Genomic DNA, 24,220 nt, shown 5'->3' on the forward strand with positions numbered 1-24,220 from the left:
CAGCTGCATCACAGAGTGGGGAGGAAGCTGCACAGAGCAAAACAGGAAGACGCTCCAATGCGTTGTGAATACAGCAAGGAAGATCATTGGAGCGCCACTGCCCTCCCTGCAGGTCATTTGCACCACCCGCCTCACCCGCAAAGCGCTGATGATCACCAAGGACACAAGCCACCCTGCACACAAACTGTTCAGCCCCCTGCCCTCTGGAAAGAGGTACAGGTGCCTCCGCTCCCGTACCACCAGGCTGGCAAAGAGCTTCATACACCAAGCAATCAGGATGCTGAACACTTAAAGTGTTACTGTCCCATTTTTGGAAATAAGCTCATATTACACCTCCCCTTGAGTTAAGTATGTTTGTAATTGAGGTTTACCTTTCTCCTGTACTTTTAACCGTTCTCTGAGTATGGCAGTGCAAATTTTACCTTCATGCTAGCAGTTAACATTGAGTCCTATGAGACCAGCTGGCGACTAACTGGCCTCATAGGAGTCAATGTTAACTGCTAGCTTGGAGGTAAAATTTCCACGGCCGTACTCAGAGAACGGCAGAAAGTACAGGAGAAAGGTAAAGCTCAATTATTTAACTAAAGGGGAGGTGTAATATGAGCTTATTTCCAAAAATGGGACAGTATCACTTTAACTTGCCCTCCCATCACTGATATCACTCACACACACACACACACACACACACACACACACACACACACACACACACACACACACACACACACACACACACACACACACACACACACACACACACACACACACACACACGTTACTGCTGCTTCATGCCTGTTACTTGAATGACTGTACTGAAAAACTAGCTACCAACCATTTGTAAATATTGCACATCACAAATTGCTTACTTTATATTTATTATTTCACAATGCTACTATCTCTATGCCAGAATCGTCAAAATAGGACACAACTGGAAATGCACAATGCTACCTCTTTTTAATATACGTTCTATGTACGAATGTCTGCTGTTGCCCAGTCTTGCGCTTTATTTGTCTGTATGGGTATTGTATAGGTACTCTACGTGTAATGTATGCTTACAGTTTATGTCAAATTGTCTATGTCTAATTGTCTATGTCCACACCTAAAGTCTATGTCTGCATGGGAAAGTAAGAAACGTAATTTCAAATTCTTTGTATGACCAGTGCATGTTAAGAAATTGACAGTAAAGCTGACTTGACTTGACTAATTTTTTGTTTCCCCCTGGCTGCGCGACCCTGGCTGCGCACAACTCAACCTCTGATTGTCGGTCAAAAAATTTGCTCACACGGTTGGCTGCCAGTGTCTAGCCCCTCCTCACAACACTGTGTGTTATCAGGTGTGCATAATTATTAGGCAAAATTATTTTGCTCTGAAAAAATGGGCCACTAAAGACATCTAACAAACTCTGAAAATCCTGTAAACATTTTTGAAGTCTTCCAAAGGGATGTGGCTGTCTTGAAATTGCCAAGATATAGATCCCGTGACCACTGAAGTATCAAATGTGCAGTTACAAAGTCATGGTCATAAGAAATGTGTTCAAAAGAAACTGCCAAAAATTGAGAAGAATTAAAGGTGAAACTACAGAAAACTATTATCCTGCACTGTTGTCATACTCAAGAACTGAAACCTACATTTGAGCGTCGAGAAGAACAAGGTATGCACTCTAAGAAAATTTCCCTGCAAAATAACGGCAGTTACTGGCAATTATATTTACCTGTAATTCTACTGTTATTTCACACCAAAAATCAAATACAGCTCATTGCTGTTTAATGTATCACAGTATATAACATTTTTTCAGCAGCAATTGAACTGTTAAATAACAGTACTCTACAGAAAAATAACAGTACATTTCAGTTAAAAAGTTGAATTGTACTGTGTGATGACAGGCAAATACTGGGTCATAGTTGTATTCATGAATATGGCCATGGCAACTTCCCACCCCACCCATCATTCTCCATAACTGTGGTACCCTGGCCATGTTACCACCCCACCCTCCCATCGTTCACCATGACTGGAGTGCCTTGAGCATGATACTATGCCGCAATGCTGTATTGAGAAAATGGTTTGCGGTGGTCCTTTGAAAGTGTGGGCATGAACAAAATGTCAGAGTACGCAGTGCTATGTTACAATGATAGTGTGTAAGGTGGGCTTTTTACTGTATCTCTTGATGAGCCAATGATGAATATAGCATTGGTCAGTCTTTAAAAATATTTTGCACCAAGTAGCACAGCAAACAAGCAGCACTACAAGCTAGCTCTCAAAGCAATGCCTAATTTGCAGCAGGCACATTATATGCCACAATGCCACAAATGATGCCACATACAGCAAGCTTTCACAAAGAGGAAAGTGTGCAAGCATGTAAGCAAGCTTGTAGGCAAGCTTGTAGGCAAACAAGTGCTATGCTGTGCCATGCAGGCCAGCCAGCAGGCAGGCAAGCAACTGAAGTGTTGATAGTCCAGATTTATATACAGGTGCAAGAGTACCATGTGACCAGAGTCATCAGGCCCTTGGCAGGTGACGCCCGTAATTGAATAATGGCATGACAGCCCTACTCAGGTGAGGCCAGGCACTGATTAGCAGATTGGTTTAGATGGGGCTGCCTGTTGCAAGAGTGTTACAAGTTCTTAAAATGTTTCAGCCATTCACACTTTCATCACTATCAAAAAGCATGTGCTACTCACACTTTGCTGCATCAAGCACTTTTTAAGTATTGCAGTTTCCTTAGGAATTGTTTCATCATGCTTGATAGTATCAGATAATCTTTAACCAGTCAGAATGACTTCAGTTCTTCAGGTGGTATTGAAGTTTGATGGTGATCACGGACAAGTGGAGGATGAATGGGTTTCAATGGTGCTGCCTAAAATAACTTGTTATTTTCTAGAGATGTACCGGTTCCGGTTCCGGTTCCGGATCCGTCAGGATAATAGAGTTTTTCACAGGGTCCGGGTCCGGCAGGATCTTAAGCAGTGGATCCGGTATCCGGCATGTTACCTAAAAATCAGGGTCTGGTGCATGTCTAGCCTAGGCTTTTCAGTCTTTCACAACCCCAATCACTGCATGGAGTGAAATCCCTTTGGAAGCGGCTATTGAAGGCAGTGTGGCAATAAGCCAATGAGTCTAAACAATAGTTTGCGCCAACGTAATAAAAAGGGCCCACGTGTGCGAGTAGACTATATGTTTCAAACCTTTTGTAGGATCCGGTATCCGGTTCCGGATCCGACAGGATCTTATTCAGTGGATCTGGTATCCGGCAGGATCCTAAAAATCAGGATCCGGTGCATCTCTAGTTTTTTCCACAACGGCGAATGCTGCTATTGTGCAGTACTTACTGTTTTTGCTCAATATGTGACTCAAAGTAATATTTTCACAGTAGTTGTCTGTTTTTTCGAAAAGCAGTAGAATGCTGTTGCAGAATTTCCGTAAATAAACAGCTATTTGTTACAGTGTGATGACCTGGAATGTTTAAATCCAAAAGGTTTTGATGATCATAGGGGTTGGTGTTGGTAAATAAGCATTAAATAAACAATATGGTAAAAATTCCAAATTAATCATAATTCTTTTAAATCAGCAGACAGGACGAAAACAAAGAAAAAGTCTGTTCACACCCCGTGCAGAATAATTCTATTTTTAGGTTGTGTCTTAGTGATTAGCTCTCATTTCTATTTGCTGCACAACAATTCATTAAGTGGAGGCACAATCAGTGTTGCTCCCTATCTGCTCAGGCTGTTACCAGAGACGTATGACTGACTTGGGGCTGCATTCCCTTGTGTTGGTGTTCCCTTTACTGTACTTTCAACATGATTTCGCAGAATTCAGTGGCAGTTGAAGGATTTTTCTCATTTCTAAGATTTTTTCTCCAAATTTTCTTACTGACAGGATTAGGGATCGTTATGGTCTGGGCACAGCTTATACTGTTAGCATTCTTTCGTCTAGTAAATTTGGTAGCATATCAAGCAAGTGGGAAAAGTATTTCTTAAAGACATCTGTTTACTAACAGGTTAGGATTGGGGATTGTTTTGGGCTGAGCATAACTGGAATTAATATATAGGCCTAGCATTATTTTGTTCAGTAACAGAATTTGGTATCGAAAAGGTAACATAATTTGGTATCGACTGGAAAAGGTAGGCTATTTCACCATTGGCTCGTCAGTTCTCTAATGATAGATTAAACATAGTGCTGTGGGAACATACAGAAAGAACTTCTGTGAATCCATCACGGAAAACATTTCTGTGAAAACTGCCATATATTTGGTGCCCCACGGGTCTGTGTTCATTTCATAGAATTCTGTGAGATCAGGCTGCTATGTTTGAGCAGTGTAGACTTATGATTATTTTCAGCGCTGCTGTTATGATAGTAATATATGATAATGCCTTTATGCATCTTTCACCTTCAGCCCATTTTTCATGAGTGGCAGCTTTCTGTCTGAATTTTTCTGCCAGATGGTCGAGTCGCTCGAGACGACGGATCTCGTTGAGCAGCCAGTCTTCATAGCCCCTCTCTGCCTGCTCAAGGCACTGCCATGCCGCTGTGATATCCTGACAGTTAGACAAAGATATGGATTTTTTTTTTTAAATCTTTGAAGAAATGTCTAACAATGAGTGTTTTGAAACACCTCTAAATTCATGCTGACGCTAATGCTGATCATTACCATAGCTCGTAACCTTTAAAGCCAAGAGTGTTGAAAGTTCAATTGAGAGTAAGCTTATAACAGAACACTTACTTACCGATACCATCTTACCCTCTGATGGCATGAAAGCTGGCCGGTTGCTGATGCGAAGTTTGGTCTGGAGAGTGTTGAAACTGATCTCTAGCTGACACTTCTCTTGGACCTTATTGATAAAGATACATTTTAAAATAATAATTTATTATACAGGGAACTGTTTAAGCAACATTTAAATGGGCCTGACTCATCTTAAACTGGTTTTAGCAGGTTCACTTTAACAACCTATATGTAGTATCAAGTGTAGAAAAAGCAAAGAAAAGAAAAACACAATGGTAATAATTATAATAATAATAATAATAATAATAATAATAATAATCAGGACTATAAATGGACTTCTCATCACTAGCCAATTTGACTAGTTGATGTTAAATCTTACTAGCCACAAATACAATCTCTATCAGTAAAAAGTGGCTGCGAATGAATTTTCATCAGCTTTTGGCCGATTGGCAGGTGTTCCTTTAGAGCCCTGATAATAAGAACAGAATAATAATAATAACAACAATAATAATAATAATAATAATAATAATAATAATAATAATAATAATAATAATAATAATAATAATAATAATAATAATAATAACAATACCTTGGGTGGTTTATGCATACGCCTGTAATCACGGAAGTCCTCCAGTTTCCTCCTCATAGACATCATCGTCGTTTCTGGGACGCGATTCTCAAGCCAAGGCTGAGTACGGCGAATCCACTCCAGCAGCTACACAAAGAATTTTGGACATTTCTTTCAAAAAACAAAAGCTTATTGAGATGCTTACTCTTTTCTGTGAATATGAGGAGAAGATACTATAAAAATGTAATATAGTCTAGGCAGGATTTCTGAAAAGGTGCTTATTTAAGGTCCTGAAGGCAAATCATGTTAATTTTCGGCATACAACTGATTTAGGGGTATTCAAGGGTGCTGAATCCAAATCTGCCGTATGCCGGACGCAAAAATGTACCGAAATGCCTCAAAACGGGCAAAATCCAATATGGCCGCCGCCACCGTGTTAAAATCCTGCAATCACTTTTCTTTTGGACTAAATAAGGTATGAATTTGAAAATAGCACTTATTTTTATGTTTTCAGACATGGGGAAAGCCATTATGTCATCAGATTTCAGCTCAGATTGGAGGAAAATGCTTATGCCATTGGCTGGCAGCCATTTTAAAAGCAGAGAGCCTCATATTGTCAACGATTTTTAACATTCTTACTAATCTTTCAAGATCCACAGAAAAAATGCTCTTTGTTTCTGTGAACACAAATACTACAGAAAACTGCACTGGACTGTCTACTTTCACCTGAAAAAAGAAGTTTGTGTCTACCTTTTTCCATTCTTTAGTTATGGGCAGTAGAACATGGGATGACACCACAAAAAAGCACAGATTTTTGACCCCAAAATACTGCACTTCTCACTGCCCATATTTTTGCTTTAAGGACATATTGTCTTTGATAGTGTTCATGTTTGATATACAACATTTTCAGGGGGTTTGAAGGGTGCTTAATGCCTTTAATTCCCATAGTACATCAAAATGAAGAAATCCAATATGGCCGCCGTCACCAGTCTACAGTGTACATTTCTTTGACACAAGGTAAACTCTTAAGTAGGCCTACATTATGTAGCATCAGGTTTTCATACAAGGAGAATTAATTTCCATACTCAGATTTAAGAAAGATATCAAAGTAAATTATGTCAGTGTAGACTGAATTCATGTTTGCAACAGGAGATTATCTTTTCCATAAATTGACCATTTGTATTTAAATCTCTCCCTATTTCAATTACACGTTTAATGCATTATACCATGAAAAATGTTCCCACCTCAAACCACCACACAATGTTTCCACACCTTGTGACCACAAGAGTCTGAAATCGAATATTTTCTAATATTATCCTTTGTACAATGGGAATTACTTCATGTTTGCCGGTTTAATTGCTGTGCTCAGATCACTGTATATCTAGGCCTATAAAGGGGATCAAGAGGCAGACTGATGTGAATAATATATAGAATAGAATAGAATGTGTGTGTGTGTGTGTGTGTGTGTGTGTGTGTGTGTGTGTGTGTGTGTGTGTGTGTGTGTGTGTGTGTGTGTGTGTGTGTGTGTGTGTGTGTGTGTGTTTGTGTGAATATATACACAAAGGACATACTCAGGCTGGTATTGCACATCAGTCATCCAAAGTTATTGCATAGATTGTCTTGCTTATATATTAATATATAATACGTACATATTTCAGCTGAGATGGCCACTCTGTGACAATTATAACCATTAATTACAAGGCTGGCCTTTGTTCTGTAGTACGGCAAGAATTCAGCTCAACACATTGCACTGTATCAATTATTTCACAACAACCGGAGGATGGAAGGAGATCAGGGAAACAAGAGATTGTAATGAACAGTCAGACAGTCCATGTGTGTGAAATGTGGTTTTAGTCTTTGGTCCTTACTTTGATGATACAACTGTAGTGCCAATGATACATCTGTAGAGACCCAAGAACTCAGAACCAGGATAATGTCCAAGACAATGTTTTAGCTCTGTGACAGTGGGAAGTTCAGAGAGGGCTAGGTCTATTCTCGCTATAGGTGTGCCTCCTGAAGGCAGCAATGATCTCTTTGGTTTTCTTTTCATTCAGAGCTAGAGAAATTTGTCTCGGTCTCTGTACACCAGGCTGCCACCTTCACCCTTTTGCTGGCCATGCTGCAGTCATGGACGGATAGACTTTAGATGGGGGCTCAGCATCCAGCCATGTGGGGATCCAGCCCTGCTGAACAGGGGAGCAGCAGGAAAAGAGAGTCTGTTATCTTCTGTTGGTAGAATTGTGCAAGTATAGACTTTAAATTGGCCTAGTTAAAATATACTGGAATGTACATCTGCAGTGTATCAATAACGGTGCTCAGCTGGAGAGAGAGAGCCAATGGCAGGCAGAAGAGCAAGTGGTAGTTTTAAGGTGCCTAGGCACAGAAATGGGCACTTCCCTGTCTTTCTCACAGCACATGAACACAATACTCAAAAATGGACTGCTAATTAACCCATTTTGTCCTACGCCCTTTTTGGGAAAGGGTGCCCTCTTCCTATTAAATCCGCAATGTCTCAGCCTCTGAAGCACATACAAACATGAAATGAGTTACATTTAAAGTCAATACCCTCCCCTTGCATTGTAATGTGTTCATTCAGCTCTAACATACCCACATAGTTAATAAAACAGCTAAAATCTCAAGATCCTGAAAAACCTATTTGTGTTTCCAGGACACAATGGGTTAAGTTATACGAGGAGGAGGTATCAAAAATCAGAATGTCCTTGCTGACTTGGAATGTCCTTTTTTGAAAATTGTGTTCATGTGCTGTGAGAAAGGGTGCCCATTTCTATTAACCTTGCGCACCATCTTACGTATTTCCGCCAAGAGACTTGACTCCACACTACTTCTGATACCAGTTTATAGAGCTATATATACCAAATATATATGCACATACAGTCACCCTCCTCTACTCTAACCAAAATTGTTTACTTGGTATACTAAGTTAACCTATTCCTAATCACCCCTCCTTGAGTTGCTGAATTGCAGCAACTGCTTGACTCCATGTACTCCATGCCACTTCTTGCAGATGCAGTGTTGGATGAGGCAAGCACAAGTTGTGATGTCTTTGTGTGCCTTGAGAATACATGGGTTCTAAATTTTGTTTATAACCTGACTGCGAACCTAGCCACGCACAACTCAGCCTCTGATTGTTGGAAACCGCTGTCTGTCAAAAAAAATAGCTCACGTGGTTGGCTGCCAGTGTCTTGCCCCTCTTCATAACATTGTGTTGATAAACAATGATAACCCATGTATAAGTGGCAGATACAGGACCAGTGGGACTAAAGCCCTGTTCAATACCACCCATCCCACTTCGATGACTGGCAGGAGGATAGGAAGGGGTGTGTGGGCCTGACTCAATATAGAGATTTGATAATGTGGGGCATTTTATGTAACCATGTGACATCTGAATTAGATAGGACTGATCATTGCAAAACGCCATACTTTGCTTTTGTTGCATTTGCAGCCAAAGTGCCATACAGTGCATGATATTGTGTGTCCTGCCAAATCACTGGAGAGGAGGAGGTTGATAGGCCTAATGGTTGGGAATGAGTTAACATATATCAAGCAAATTCCTCACAATAACATAAACTGTTTTGATCCACGTTTCACCTTTCCACCATTCAAAGATATAATGTAAGCACCGCAATAAAATCGGCAAACAATGAATTCCTAATGCACAAAATGTAGATGTGCATATTATATTTAGGCACATTCAGACTTATGTGTGTAAATTTGCCTCATAATGGAAGAGGTGGATTGAGGTGGACATATTGCATCATGTTATAATAAGCATTAAAATAAAAGTGGAAGTAGAGAAAACATTTTCATTCAAAAGAACAGCTTATTGACATGAAAGTCAACTGTCACTTGTAAACATGAATTCAATATGAAATCATGTCCTCCTTTGATTCTAATCTTTAATCTGAGTATGGAGATGAATTCTCCATGTATGACAACCTATAGCTACAATGTAATTAAGAGTCCACCTTGTCTGGTGATGGCATCCATATTCGATTAATTCATTTTGAGGTAGGCCTATTAAAGAGGTTTTGAGCCTAATACACAGCATATTTGAATATTTGAATTAAGCACCCTTCAACACCCCTGAAAATGCTGCATATCAAACATGAACACTATCAAAGACACTTTGTCCTTAAAGCACAAATGTTTGGTTTGAGACAAGTGCAGTATTTTGGGGTCAAAAAATATTGTTTTTTTTGGTGTCACCCTATGTTCCTGTTGCAATAATGAATTCAGACTACACTGAAATAATTTCCTTTGATATCTATCTTAAATCTGAGTATGGAAATTAATTCTCCCTGTATGAAAACCCAATGCTACATAATGTAGCCTACTTAAGAGTTTACCTTGTGCAATCAAAGAAACATACACTGTAGACTGGTGACGGCGGCCATATTGGATTCCTTCATTTTGATGTACTATGGGAATATACATTTATTTATACATCATATTGGCATCAAGCACCCTTCAAACCCCCTGAAAATGTTGCACATCAAACATGAACACTATCAAAGACAATATGTCCTTAAAGCAAAAATATGGGCAGAGAGAAGTGCAGTATTTTGGGGTCAAAAATCTGTGCTTTTTTGTGGTGTCATCCAATGTTCTACTGCCCAGAACTAAAGAATGGAAAAAGGTAGACACAAACTTCTTTTTTCAGGTGAAAGTAGACAGTTCAGTGCAGTTTTCTGTAGTATTTGTGTTCACAGAGACAAAGAGCATTTTTTTCTGTGAATCTTGAAAGATTAGTAAAAATGTTAAAAATCGCTGACAATATGAGGCTCTCTGCTTTTAAAATGGCTGCCAGCCAATGGCATAAGCATTTTCTTCCAATCTGAGCTTAAATCTGATGACATAATGGCTTTCCCCATGTCTGAAAACATAAAAATAAGTGCTAATTTCAAATTCATACCTTATTTAGTCCAAAAGAAAAGTGATTGCAGGATTTTAACACGGTGGCGGTGGCCATATTGGATTTTGCCCGTTTTGAGGCATTTCGGTACATTTTTGCGTCCGGCATACGGCAGATTTGGATTCAGCACCCTTGAATACCCCTAAATCAGTTGTATGCCGAAAATTAACATGATTTGCCTTCAGGTGTCAACTTTTTGGAAAAATGACCCTGACTAATAGAAGATACTATCCAGTTCTTGAGTGTACAATATAATGAATACCTCACTGGTGAATCCACTCCAACAGCTATATGCAAAGTCAAATAAATCTGTGTTGTTTTTTTTTTTAAAAAAACAACACTTTCCCCTTTGCTAAAAACACAAGCAAAAGATGTGCCACCATTTTTTGATGTTGATGCGCGTCACATAATTTTAATCAGAAGCGTGTTAATGGGTGCTAGCCCGTGTTGACCATGTAACGTCTCTAAAGTGTATAGTGTCATGCCATACCTCACTAGCCAGCCTCTCATAGTCCTCCATCAGCTTCTCATTCTCCTGATTCACCCCCAACACTTTGCAGATCCTGTTAGCTGCAGTTTCTGCCTGGACAAATTATACATAACATCAGATAAAATACAGATTCATACAGATACAAATACGAATAGCAACGTTCCATTTCAGCTGAACCCACCAATAGAGCAGGAAAGTGGGAAGGACCAACTAGATACACACATGATATGTAATTTCAATATAATATATCGTAGTGTGCAAAAATTGTACCTGCTCTGCTCCAGCAAATGCATGGTAGAAGCAGGAGACATAGGTCATGATGGCTCTCTCATCTGGCTTTGGGGTGTTTACAATATCTACAGTTATAATAAAGACAGACAAGGTGAAGGGGACAAGTAAGAAAGCATGTTATAGAAGCAATATGACAGTGTTTCACAACAAAGTATGGTAGGGTTTAATAAATGAAATCAGTGCACAATACTCTGTGTATTTTATGTATAGGAAAATGAAAATATAAACATTAAACTTTCCAATGCTGAGGTTCTTTCACATTTGAGGAAAACCTGGAGGGTTGGAGCAGACAACCTAAACTAAACCAAGGCTATTATGTGGACATAATGTACGTAGATTAGACAAACAGTTTTCATTTATGTTTTAAAAAAGAGGTGGTTGGACACTGGATGCACTATTGTTAGTGTTTAAAAGCTGTGGGATCTCTGCCAGCCATACAAGTTCAGAAACATCTACTCATTCAGATCCGAGCAATTTGGTAGATTATATTGTGTTGCGAGAATGTCATGACCATAATGTCATTTTAGCCAACACAACAGCATCCACGTATTTACAGGTATATATGTTGCTCTGTTTAATACATTAACACATTCAAGACATATTTTTATGAAGAAGACAACAAAAAGGTAGTTTTCTTGCTACCTTCTGCATCCAGCATTTTGGGGATATCGAGATGCTTCTCGGCCACTTCAAGAGCCAAGTTAAGGTTCCCAATAGGATCATCCTGTCCGCGGACCAAGAGACAGTGACCATGAGAAAGACAAATATTTAGCAGAGAATAGTTTAGTTAAAGGTGCACCATGTAATATTTTGATCAGTTTCTTTCTGGAATTCACGCTGGACATTCCCAAATGATACCTTTTTTCATTATGACTAAGAATCCGCCAATGACTTTCCAGAAACACTGTTAGCAACAAAATGCACTGTATTTGGGTCCTACTGGCAAATATTAGTTTATTATTTAGTAAACATTTATTAGACGATCAAATCTGGCAATAGGCAGCACAGTTTCAATGAGTAATACCTACTCTGGCCACCATCCTACACAGTGCACCTTTAAAAATAAAACCATGTGGAAATACACAAGAAAATATTGTAAACACACTGCATGCACAAATGTATTTAATATTATTTTATTAAATCTGGGGTATGTTTCCAAAAATCTGTAGTCATGGCACAATATACAACTCGGATTGTCATTTCGGATCCTTACTTTCAGTGCCAATGATGCTTAAGCGTGTCAATTCTGTTTTTTGTTTTTTTAAAGGTGTGGTGTTGACATATAGCCTGTAGGCATAGCGTTGAACAAACACCCAAAATGCTGAAACTGCTCTGGCACTGCTGAGTTGTATGTTTCGAAAATGGCTGGCATCCAATGACTAAATGGACTGCTAAAGAACTGTGTACCCTGTTGTAATGTACAGGTTTTGTCATCAATACGAATATTAAACCAGAGTAATCAGAGATGCTAACCTTGCCCCTTACCTAATGCTACACGCAATATTGTGTGTTTGGTGCCACTCTCAGGCCACCCAAAATACTGTGGATGGGTACACAAACAGACAGACAGATGCACAGATGCACAAATAATCAAACAGACAGGGCTGTTGCAATACACGTTCCACCCCCCTGCAGGTGGCTGGGTACTTAAAATATTACAAGATGTTTTCTTGTCATATACCCATGAGCATTAAGCTCAAAAAAACTTTTAGGAAACTATTTAGGTGACTGTGTGTTGCTCTGAAGGCTATTACAATCACAAAACACAACACCACAACTATCTTATATTTCACAGTTAGGTCAGGTCAGGCAGCTATCCTGTTGTGTGAACCATTGTACTGTGTGTGAAGCTATCTGTCCTCTACTGAAGCAGTCCATTAGGAAGGTTATTGCTCGCACGACTCGCATGCTCTTCACACTAAAAAAAATAAAATAGATCAAAGCACTCGATTCCAACAATAGCAGTCTACCACACAGTGCACACACAGCTGATGCACAACCTTGTTTAACTTTGCGTAGTCAATGAGATCGGGGCGATGTCTATGTATCAAAGCACAGAATGCCAGTCCATCTTTCCAGCTTTACAGTAAAAAGGGGGAGACAGTTGTCAAAGTAAGCATTGAATCCAAAACAATCATGCCTAACTACATGAAAAAAAGTTTTTCTAGACTGGTTCAACATTTATTGGATGTGGTATATTTACATTGTGTAAATATAATTCTGTAATAAAATAAAAAAATAGCTTTTTTCCAATGCTATATGAGTGGACCAAAGAAGAATTGGATACATCTGAATATACTGTATGTCCTCAACAATTGTGTCGAACACACGGTAACTGCAAGCCATGCAAGCCCTTTCAAGTGATCACAGGTTTAGGATTATTTTACAATGGCCATTTCATGACACAAAAACAAAACACAATTCTGCTGGCTTTCTAAAAGAGAGAGTGAGCACCTTCCCAACTCTCCCAACTTTCCCAATTTGCCAAACCAGTGCTGCGAATAAGTTGAATACCCTTGCAGAATTTGTGTTTTCCAGCAGTTTTGCGGAGAATATGAATGGTACCAAACAAGCTACAGTGCAACCATGAGTGGCTATTTCATTTTAATATCATTCAGTCGCGATCACAATGGGGGACCTAAAAAATGTGTGAGAACCAGGTTAAAAAAATGCAGACTTCAGACAAGACTCTTAAAAGATATTATAGGAACCAGAACCTGGTTGGACGGCTTTGCCATCTCAGAAATTACCACAAAATACTTAATCTAAAAGCGGGCCATAAACAGTACAAAAAAACTTTTGATCAGGGTCATTTAGGGTCGCTTTGACAAATACAGCACTTTAATGAACCGGTCCTCTGCAAAAGGACCAAAAAGTGAACCAGGTGAGGTTTTAAAAGAGTAAGTTGAGCGATAATTAAGCGCTTCTGAAAAGAATAAGAATGAGTGAAAGAAAATGTTTTGTTGCTATAATTGATATTCTCTTTAAAAAGACAACATCAATTTGCTAGGTATGTCAACTTATGTGCAGCACGGCATAACTACTGTAGTATTACTATTGTTTTTGCCCACCACAGAAATGTCTGAACAAGATCCATGAGAAATGCCATCACCATAAGAAAATCGGTATGTTTCAAGATCCTGACCTAAAAAACTATACTACCTACAAAGGCAAAGTGCAGTAACTACGCCAACAGTGAAACTGAGAAAATGTCTTCAAAGCCTTGGCAGTAGGTTGGATATTGTACTAAAGTTGCAGTAAGTACAATATCCAACCTACTGCCTAAAACATGACACATTTTGACCATACAGCTTTGTCACAAGATATAGGAGCTGTAATGAAGACCATTTTCAGTCTAAACTCAATTTTAAACAAATATGTCATTACTGCACTTCGCCTTTATAGGGCAGTAGCCTATAGTAGCCCACATTTTCCTCTGAGCATGCAAAATTACTTTCTTGTAATAGCCCTAAGGAGAATGAAAGAGATGAAAATGGTAAACAGACCTGCAATGAAAGTTCTGAACGTTAACATTACGGTAAGGAGCCGTCTTTCTCTGGCACCAAAGGAGAAGGCCCTCCTTGGCAGAGGTTTCTGAAATGCACACAATCTGTTAGCTTTATAACTTAAAGAGGCAAAATGACGTAAATGCCAAATGTCATGGCAAAATGACGTAAATGCCAAATGTCATGGCAAAATGACGTAAATGCCTTTTTTTACTTTATCATTTTGTTATTGGAAATGACTGTTCGGACTATTCGGATATTGTATTCAAATATTTTTTAAACCAGTATAAAAAAGCATTTTGCAATGCAATGCCCAATACAAAAGTGTCAATTTCCCAAAATGTTGTGAAATGGATGTACGCCATTTTGCTACGAAGCTCTTACTACATTCTACAAACTAGATACATTTAGTAGCCTATGTCATACAAATCATACACCTTTTACTGATATATCAAATCACACACCTTTTACTGAAATATCAAATCACACACCTTTTACTGAAATATCAAATCATATCATACCTTCTACTGAAATATCTTGGATAGCAAAACGAAGGATGATTGTCCAGATCATTCCCAAAGTCATTTTCAGATTTCCATCCACAATTTCTGTGGGAAAACAGAAAACAATCCAGTGAAAACAACCTATCAACGTATCAGTTGTTACCCTAAGCAAATGTAATACTCCTAAATTATTTCCAGAATGCATATTTTCCGCCACCATCAATTTCTAAGCATTCATTATCAATGGGAATAGTAGACTTTTCATACATAAAAATGTTCTCCGTGGATGTTCTCAGTGGCTGCAATTTAGAATTTCCAGTACTGTAGATGTTTGGCTGTAAAACTAACTGTTAGATCAGATATAAGTTTATTAAACGTTCATGAAATTATCAAATTTGTGAATGGGCAGCATACATTTTGAAAATGAATGACTCAATTACATTCTCTACTTTTACTCTGAATGGATGTTGTGTCCATGCACAACGTTGAAAAGTAAAGAGGCATGACAACACCAAAATGTTTCCAAACTTGTGATGTAGCCTGCCTTCCAATAGCATAATGCAAACAAACACATAGCTAATGCAAACGTACCCTCTGCACCAATAGAGACTAATTTCACTCCTTTACTGGTAATGTACTCCAAAGCTTTGTTGACATTGGCTATTTTGTGAAAGCGCATTTTCCCTCTGTCTGGCTTAGGTAGCCGCTCACCTGTGAACCAAAAAGCAAGGACAAAATGATCTGAGAAGACAAGTGGAGGAAATGTACTGAAAATAATACCATGAAAAAATAATCCCAGGCATACAATTATCAAACATAATCCCAGCCATGTATAGCCTGGTATGACCCGCCCATGAATACGAGTGAAAAGAAGTATTATGGGCGGGTCATACCAGTCTAAGCCATGTGCTGTGATGACGGAGATGTGTCTGTGTGTTCTGTGTCAGTACAGTACCAGAGATGACCTCGAGCAGCAGCATGAGTTTCAGGCCATTCCGGAAGTCTTCCTCGATGTTCTCAATTTGAGTCCCAGCTTTTCTCAGGTGAGAGTTGCACCAAGCAGTAAAAGTCTTGAAGAAAAAAGGGGGGAAAGATAGAGAATACTGTAAAGGAAAACGCTTTAATACAACATAAAAACATGTTAGTCACAAAGAGCTAAAAAGGGCCTATATAAGGGGCCTTAAATGTTGAGACATCTCCTACCAGGTGGTAGATGTTTTCCCTCAAATAATTTCCTCAATGTTTCTATCAAATGAATACATTTTGTCCAAAAAGGTTCAAAATATAACCTACCCATGTGGGAGTTGTGACATATACATTAATGCAGGAGAATACAGTAACACAAGTTGGCATGTTTGTTCTCAAGTTGCCGCAAACTTGGCATGTTTGTACCCACGGGTGTCCACTGTATTGAATGAAAATAAATAGATGTGGATAATCCTGATGAATATCACACATACGTACCTAAAATAGGCAGAGCAATACCAAATACAGTGCACGTGCAATACTGAATGTTTTTTTCAATACTCAGTCAATGTATGAGGTGTCAGCTCTGTCAGTTACACAATACTTAAATGAAAAGCAGTGGAGTTATTCAATTCTGATATTCTGCTATTTCATGCTAGGCCTACCACATCTGATAGCTGATAGAAAAGACAAGATTTCCAACCGATAGACAGCGTGATTTATAGTGTAGGGTCGTTTGCACAAAATTAACACTGAAAACGAGGGACTGTGGGTCAGCGGACAATACATACATACATACATACAATACGGACAAACATGACAGACAAGAGGACTGAGATTAACATGAATAAAGAGCCAATTTAAAAACAAGTACTGCATTAAAAAAATACTAATGTACATTTCACTGCATGTCGTCTACAACTCACTTTGGTAAACATAAAGTAGGCTAAATGGTTGAGGAGGAAAAGTAACTATCATTCTGCTATCATCTGAAAAGGGTTTTTATGTAGGCTTACAGTAGCACACACAACATCTCCATGCTATTCTTGTGTTGTTAGGTTGGACCAAGAAATGACCACGCCGCCACAATATCAAATGGCATCAGCAAAAAAAACAGACACCATGCCCAGTCCTTGGGTGCGTTCCAATATGTGACCTTGCGTCCTCCACTTGTGCTTGTGGCCTCGTACCAGGAAGTAATACTGTACGTTGTGATGACATCACCGACAACAGAATTATATTTCAATATCTCGCAAAAGCTAAATTGTAAAGTCATTTTCTCATTTGTAAACAGGATGGTTAATGAAGTATAGTCCCCAAAAAATTGCTGTGGCTAGGCTGACAGCGGGGAAACGTAATTGTTTTCTCCACGGCGGCGGGGCATCAGCAAAACGTGAGGCCACAAGGCCAAGTGGAGGACGCAAGGTCGCATATTGGAATGCACACCTTGTCGTGAGCGCTGCTAGCTATGTGACCCAGGCAACAGTGCTCTATGGATGATTGATTGTGCAGCAGACACATTGCGAACAGGCAAGGGTAGATGGGGAGGGTACATGAATGTTCTCCATCCACCAGCCACTAAATCCAGAACAACAGCTGTAGTGTTGCAAAACAACAAAGCCGCGATAGCATTTAACAGGTGTCAATTTAGAGTTAACTATAGAGGCGTAGGTAGAGCGCTACTAGTAGGCTATCTCTCAAAATCGACTGGTGCTCTTGGAGGGTGCAAAAAAGACTGGAGGAAAAATATCCTCGGTCCAGGATTGCATTGCTTTTGCCAAAATAATAAAGTTGTTTTTATTAACTACTTCAATCACCTGAAGTACCTGGACCAAGGATCTTGGTAACACTTTACTTGACGCCGGCGTCATACGTATGACATAACAATGTCATAACAGTGTCAAAATAGTGTCATGAACGCGTCATAAACATAATGCCAATGTCATAGCCTAAACATTTTATGACCATGAAAAGTTGACATGGTTTGGCCTGTCTTTGTCATAACCGAATTTCACTTAAAGACAACGTCATACAATGTTTATGACATTGACATAATGTTTATGACACATTCATGACGGCATTATGACAATGTTATGACACCGTTATATACGTATGACGCCAGCGTCAAGTAAAGTGTTACCAGGATCTTTATCCTCCAGTCTTTTTAGACTTACCTATACTGGTAAGAGAGGTAACAAGATAAGTGTTAGTATGCAAACTTTCCCCATCCAAATATTCGAGATTCGAGCTTTGTTTTATGACATATAGGCCTAGTGTAGTAGCCTATATGAAAGTAGAAATCTTTGTGGGTTTTTTGTGTTCTCAAAAGATAAATAAATATGTGTGGGTGCATGTGTGTGTGTGAGTGTGTGTGTGTGTGTGAGAGAGAGAGAGAGAGAGAGAGAGAGAGAGAGAGAGAGAGAGAGAGAGAGAGAGAGAGAGAGAGAGAGAGAAACCTTTGGTAAAAATAAAAGTTAATAATGAAATTCTGCTCATTTTTTTTATTGATAGCCTATATGTAGCCTGCTTTATTTTAGTTTTATGTAGAGCTGGTAGTGGTGGTGGTGGTGGTGGTGGTGGTGGGGGTCCTCTGGCTGAGGCAAACAGAAAGGATGTCAGACCAACAGCGTAATACATTTCTAAATGGTCTGATTTATTAGAAGACAGTATGACCAAAATATATCCATATATCCACGCTAACCACTTAACAGATTTACTCAAGAAGACACAACCATTCTGACTGGTGTGAACAAGTTCTTTGTGATGTCAGTCTCTAAACATAGATTTTATGACTAGATCAAGAACCCTGCACTATGTTTGGACAGTGCACAGTGCACCTTGACCCAATGAAACATAACACCATTGTCATCACAGCACATTGCAGAGGGCATGGTGCAGTGCGCGCACATAGACTACACACAGGCGCGCGCGCACGCACGCACACACAATCCCCAAAAGTAGTTGGCTGAATACCCATACAGCATCAGTAGATTAATAGGACAAAATCACTTAAAAAAACGCACACGTTAGGCTCGACAACACTAATAAAATGTTTTGTTCCATAGGCCTAACCATATCCATCTTTGTCAAACTAGTTTTCCTGCAATAGCCTACCCAACATCTATTGTAGGCTATTTAATTTAAGATACTGTTCACCATACATTGTGCATATCTAACCCCTACAGGAAAGACATAGCCTATTTAGTCGCTAACATTTGTCCTTTACTTCAGGACAAACTAAACCATAAGCTGTAGCCCAAGACCTGACATCTAGAAAGCGAATGTGATGACAGGTGAAACAGCCTACACTTGTTACCTGGTGGAATTAAACAAACCTTTCTCTGTTGCTTTTCCCATGCTGGGTCCAGCAAAAGGTCTCGGTCCCATTCTTCTACTTGCGACATATAAACATCTTGCTCATAGCCATTATTATATTGCATCGTCTCTTCTTGAAACATGAGTAAAATTGGTATTGTAGCCGGTACTTGCAGCTGGAAAGTCACCCGGGGATCTCTTGATCTTCTTGCCTAATCCAACCCGAATGTGAGGCACCCCCCAACGTAAGCGTCCAATTAATATTTTTTTACTTGTCATGTGACCGACGCTATCACGGAGTTCCCTAGACATCAGGGGCAGCAAAGAGTTAATATCGCGGTGTGTCCCACTATGCCAGTCCGGAGTGAGGTCGACAGAAACGTAAATAAACAGCACAGAATTGCACTCATGTTCCAGACATCACCGATACATGCGCGCTGACTGAACAGAGGGCAATGTTAAAAAACTCCAGCCTTAAAAAAAAAAAGTCGTCCACTGGAATCTCATCAATTTATTTACTGCATACAGTGGACAAAATGTTATCAAAGGATAGGCAATTGAAAACTTTTTCAAAGTTGGATGTGCAGCCCATTGAAAACAATTCAATGAAAACAATAAAGTTGGGTTTGTTTCAAGTAACCTAGATACAGTTTAAGAATCAATTAATCACCCAGTGACAGTGTAGACAATTTATCCAGATGAAAATTCATTTGTGATAAATTCATCAGTTCAGTTTTTCCAGACGCAAGACAAAAAACATTTTTTAAACATTTTGTGCCCTTGAAAAATAGGTGAAAGCAATTATATGGAATTGCCGGAGCCAAATTAAATGAAAAACAAAAGTTTATTTTTCATGACAAACGCTAACTGATACACAAATAATCTGGGGAAAAATACCACAGAAGTAAAAAATATACAAAATATACACTGATCATAATTAACATTCATAAAACTTGTGACCATTCGTAAAGTCACGTACCCCTTTACAGTATGTCATGAAAGCATTTAAGAGGCCAGTGCACATGTTTGCCCTTGTCCCAATCCAATGTGGTTTAGGTTAGGTCAGATTGTCAGTGATGGGGAAAGGTGCCCTTTCACACATGCTCCATTGGTCCTCCAGAGTCATGTCTACCCCAAGTTGTTCAAATTATTCAATTCATTACATTATACAGTGCTATGAGAAAGTTCGGGCACCATATTGTATTTTTTTTTACATCGGCTTATCTCATTGAGGTTTTGAAGCAGCAACTTTTGGTTTGGAAACCTGACAGTGAAAGTGAAGTCTCAAATAGTCAGACTGACCCGCACTGCACTGAAGGTGGCCACCCTCCAAGCAATATATGAAGAGTCTGTAGTTAGGCATGCTAGGAAAATAATTGAGGATCCATCACATGTTCTGTACCCAGAATATGAGCTGCTACCCTCTGGCAGGCGATTCAGAGTACCAGTTAAAAACAAGAAAAGGTTTTTGAATAGGTATAGGTTTTCTTTTATCCCTGTTTCTGTTAACCTACTGAACGCAGGTCATTAACAACTACCATCCTGTAATGCCATGTATGTGGGTGGTGGGCTGTGGTGGATATGCACTTGAGTGTTTCTATGTATGTGTGTGTTTATTGTTGTTTTTGTTTTTTGGCGTCATGTGTATGTTGTGTGTATGTGGCAGCTATGTATGTCCAAGACAAATTTACTTCGGGACTATTAAAAGAATCTTGAATCTTGAACTTCATTTCAACATAAACCATAAGGAAGGAGAAACATTTCAGTTGTGAAATCGTATAATGCCACTCTCCAAGACAGAACTTAGGACAAGCATAGTCTGCTATTATATACAGTATGATAATTAACATTTTTATGACCAAGCCTTTCTGTCTTTGTTACTGAAGGCCTTACAAAGTCATTAAAACATGTTTGTGCTGCAAAGGTGAGCATTAATTAATGGTATACCTTCTTTGGGGTGCCCATATGCACATATGTATATGTAAATATGCACGTGCCTATTTTTTGTTCAAATCCTCACACAATTGTTTCCGTTACACTTCTTAAAATTATTTCACAATCGAAATGTTTCTATTTCCCTGCGGTTGAACATGTGTTGAAAGGAAGTTACTGCTTCAAAAGCTCTACCAGAGATAAATCGATGAAATGATTTTCCAAAAGCGTGCCCAAACTTCCTCATATCACTGCGAAACTGCAAAGACAGCATCCCCCAAAGTCGTCATGCATAACATTTGAAGCATTAATAAAAAATATAAGACATAAAAATAGAGTTCCTAATTTCATTGTTTTCACATTTACCACATCAACCACATTTAAAAATTGTATTTTCCCTATTTGACAATCATTTGTATTGAGTCCCCCATAGAGACCGCAGCACCAATATCAGCTCTGCTAAACAGTTAAACAGGGCTTTGCCATCCAAAGCAGCTGGACAGCCCTTTACTTACTGTCATGCAAAGATATGTGTATGTATAAGACATGTTGTGTCAGCATTCATCTCATTGGGATATGACCGGATGACTACTAGAAAATAAATAAAATAAAAATAACAGAAAGGCTTGTGTATGGTGATGCTTGCAGGACCAATGAACAAATGTATTTGGCTTATGGTGGCACTGAAACTGCGGAGGAGGGTAAATCAAGATATATACATATATCAGACTGTGCTTTTCATTTACAGTATATGCAAAACAAATTCTGATTAAATAGCTTTTAAGGTGGAACTGCATAAGTTAATAATCATGTATTCTGCACCACAGAATGAGGAAATGGGAGGTAGACTAGCAACAAAAACCTTTAAAACCACTTCAGTTATGCTATAACATGGGGCCCTTTGACACGGTCAATGAATGTTTCGGAAGGCCGTGCCTTACTCAAATATGCTCCAAAAAAAGCACACACTGCCGTAGCCAAAAATGTGAAACACATTAGTTGCTGCTGTAATTATGTCATACATGACAGCCATGAGCTTCTTCCAAAATTCTAGACCATTCATTGTCAATATTCAAAACCTTTGAAAAATGGCAGAAGAAGACAATGTTTTGTTTTGTATTTTAGGGAAGGAATGTAAAAAAAAAGAACAATAAAAAAATAAAAAATAAATAAGATTTACATTAGGATGATGTTATCAGTGGATTTGGTGAAATGTACAGTACATCTGACCAGGCTGGATATTTGGTGCGGACCTCTTGGTTCTGAGAAAGGTTCTTCATTTTTAAAGAGATACTTCAGTGTACAAATCCAAATAAATGTAAATGTCATACGGTCAAAAAGGAGAATTCATGCCCAATTTAGTTTCAAACTGTAGTTTTTGCCTCTTCTGGTAACGCACTCTGACCCTGTGAAACAACACAACAGTACATGATTAGTTAGCAATCATCCTCCATGCTAAACACGTGAACCACTCCTGCTGTTTTTGCCGTTTTGTTTTCATTGCAAATGAAAAATTGATACATTGAAAATTACTGGTGTATGTAAATTAAAAATGTAAATACAAAAAATGGATACAACTGTTGTATTAAGCAGGTAATAGGCCAGTCAATCTAGCTCTAAAAAGGCCCAAACCCGGGATAAATTGCAATAGTAATCGTTCCTACTTTAAAGTGATCCTTAAACCCCCTTGTATCACATATTATCTACAGCTTTATATTTAGTGGAACATGCTTTCTTTCAAGGTCAAAGTTGACAGATTTGCCATTCATTTCTCCATAGGGAGACAATTAGGAGATACAAGGCGAATAGGGTAAAATTTCAAACTATCAAGTTCAGAGAAGTAGATGTGTGCACATCCCACCCGATGGGCCAGGTGCAGGACAATGAGAGTAAATCCAAGTGAAAAGAGAAGTCCGCGACACTGCTTGTCTATTTATGATTTAATCGAGCAACGTTTCGACCTTCAGGTCTTCATCAGGCAAAGTGTGAATATGGCATTGACCCACTCAATGCCATGTTCACACTTTGCCTGATGAAGACCTGAAGGTCGAAACGTTGCTCGATTAAATCATAAATAGACAAGCAGTGTCGCGGACTTCTCTTTTCACTTAAAATTTCAAACTATGACATATTCATTTGAAACTTTCACAGTTGGTAACTCACATTCAGGCAAACAATTTTTGTATTGCAGGTTTTCTGAAATATGATGATGAAATATGCAAATAAGCTCATATGTACTGAAATATGTGATAAAATCTGTGGTAGCAGGTCAAGCATAAAACAAATTGCAATAGAAATGTTTCATACATTATATGAACTATTACTATATGAACCATATGCATCACATATCAAACATCTACTTTCATCAATTCAGTGGAACATACTTTTCCCAAGGTCAAAAGTATCCGATTTTACCCACTGAATGGCAAAATGCATTGGAAATCTGCAACTTCTGACCTTCAAAAAAGTATGTTCCACTAAAGTGATGGAGGTAGATTTTTCATATGTGATGTAGGGTGGATAAAGTATCAATAAAAAGTGTGAATCATTATTTTTGCAATTTGTTTTATGTTTTGCCCGTTGTTGCATAATTTGTCACTTTTTTTTAAGTAGATGTGATCTCATTTGCATATTTAATCATCATATTTCAGACAACTTGCAATACAAAAAAATCTTTCTCTTTGCTTGAGTAAATTACTGTGAAAGTTTCAAATTGATATCTCATTGTTTAAAAACGTAGCCTATATCTCCTATATTGTCTCCCTATGGGAAAATGAATGGGAAATCTCCAACTTTAACCTTGAAAAAAAGTATGTTCCACTAAATATAAAGCTGTAGATTTTTAATATGTTATTTAGAAAGATCAGGAAGCGCGCTCAACACCTTGTCTTCTTACACTTTACACTGGGTGCTTAACTTCGTCAATGAATGAACTCAAATCTCAAAAGAAAGTGAATAAAGAAGCACTCATCAGATTTCTTTTTTAATTTTTAATCGCC

At 38.7% G+C, this 24,220-nt stretch overlaps 2 protein-coding genes across 5 annotated transcripts in view; both read right to left on the minus strand.

Annotated features, from left to right (window-relative positions):
• The window catches only part of LOC134467863 (alpha-actinin-2-like), a 36,077-nt gene extending 16,537 nt beyond the window's left edge, over positions 1-19,540 (minus strand). Inside the window, exons 1-12 of the mRNA XM_063221833.1 lie at positions 19,310-19,540; positions 15,964-16,078; positions 15,600-15,719; positions 15,027-15,113; positions 14,506-14,593; positions 13,000-13,078; positions 11,642-11,723; positions 10,979-11,064; positions 10,709-10,801; positions 5,307-5,432; positions 4,722-4,826; positions 4,385-4,532 (exon numbers count right to left, since the gene is read on the minus strand). Coding sequence (XP_063077903.1) covers positions 4,385-4,532; positions 4,722-4,826; positions 5,307-5,432; positions 10,709-10,801; positions 10,979-11,064; positions 11,642-11,723; positions 13,000-13,078; positions 14,506-14,593; positions 15,027-15,113; positions 15,600-15,719; positions 15,964-16,078; positions 19,310-19,432 — 1,252 coding nt within the window. The 5' untranslated portion in view covers positions 19,433-19,540. The remainder of the gene's footprint in view (positions 1-4,384; positions 4,533-4,721; positions 4,827-5,306; positions 5,433-10,708; positions 10,802-10,978; positions 11,065-11,641; positions 11,724-12,999; positions 13,079-14,505; positions 14,594-15,026; positions 15,114-15,599; positions 15,720-15,963; positions 16,079-19,309) is intronic.
• Positions 19,541-20,114: 574 nt separating this feature from the next.
• Positions 20,115-24,220, minus strand: part of tmem94 (transmembrane protein 94) — a 30,899-nt gene continuing 26,793 nt past the window's right edge. For all 4 annotated transcript variants that reach the window (XM_063221832.1, XM_063221831.1, XM_063221830.1 and 1 more), the window contains exon 31: positions 20,115-22,627. In XM_063221832.1, coding sequence (XP_063077902.1) covers positions 22,555-22,627 — 73 coding nt within the window. In that variant the 3' untranslated portion in view covers positions 20,115-22,554. The remainder of the gene's footprint in view (positions 22,628-24,220) is intronic.

Source organism: Engraulis encrasicolus, chromosome 17 (genome assembly GCF_034702125.1).
Source record: "Engraulis encrasicolus isolate BLACKSEA-1 chromosome 17, IST_EnEncr_1.0, whole genome shotgun sequence".
Taxonomy (NCBI): domain Eukaryota; kingdom Metazoa; phylum Chordata; class Actinopteri; order Clupeiformes; family Engraulidae; genus Engraulis; species Engraulis encrasicolus.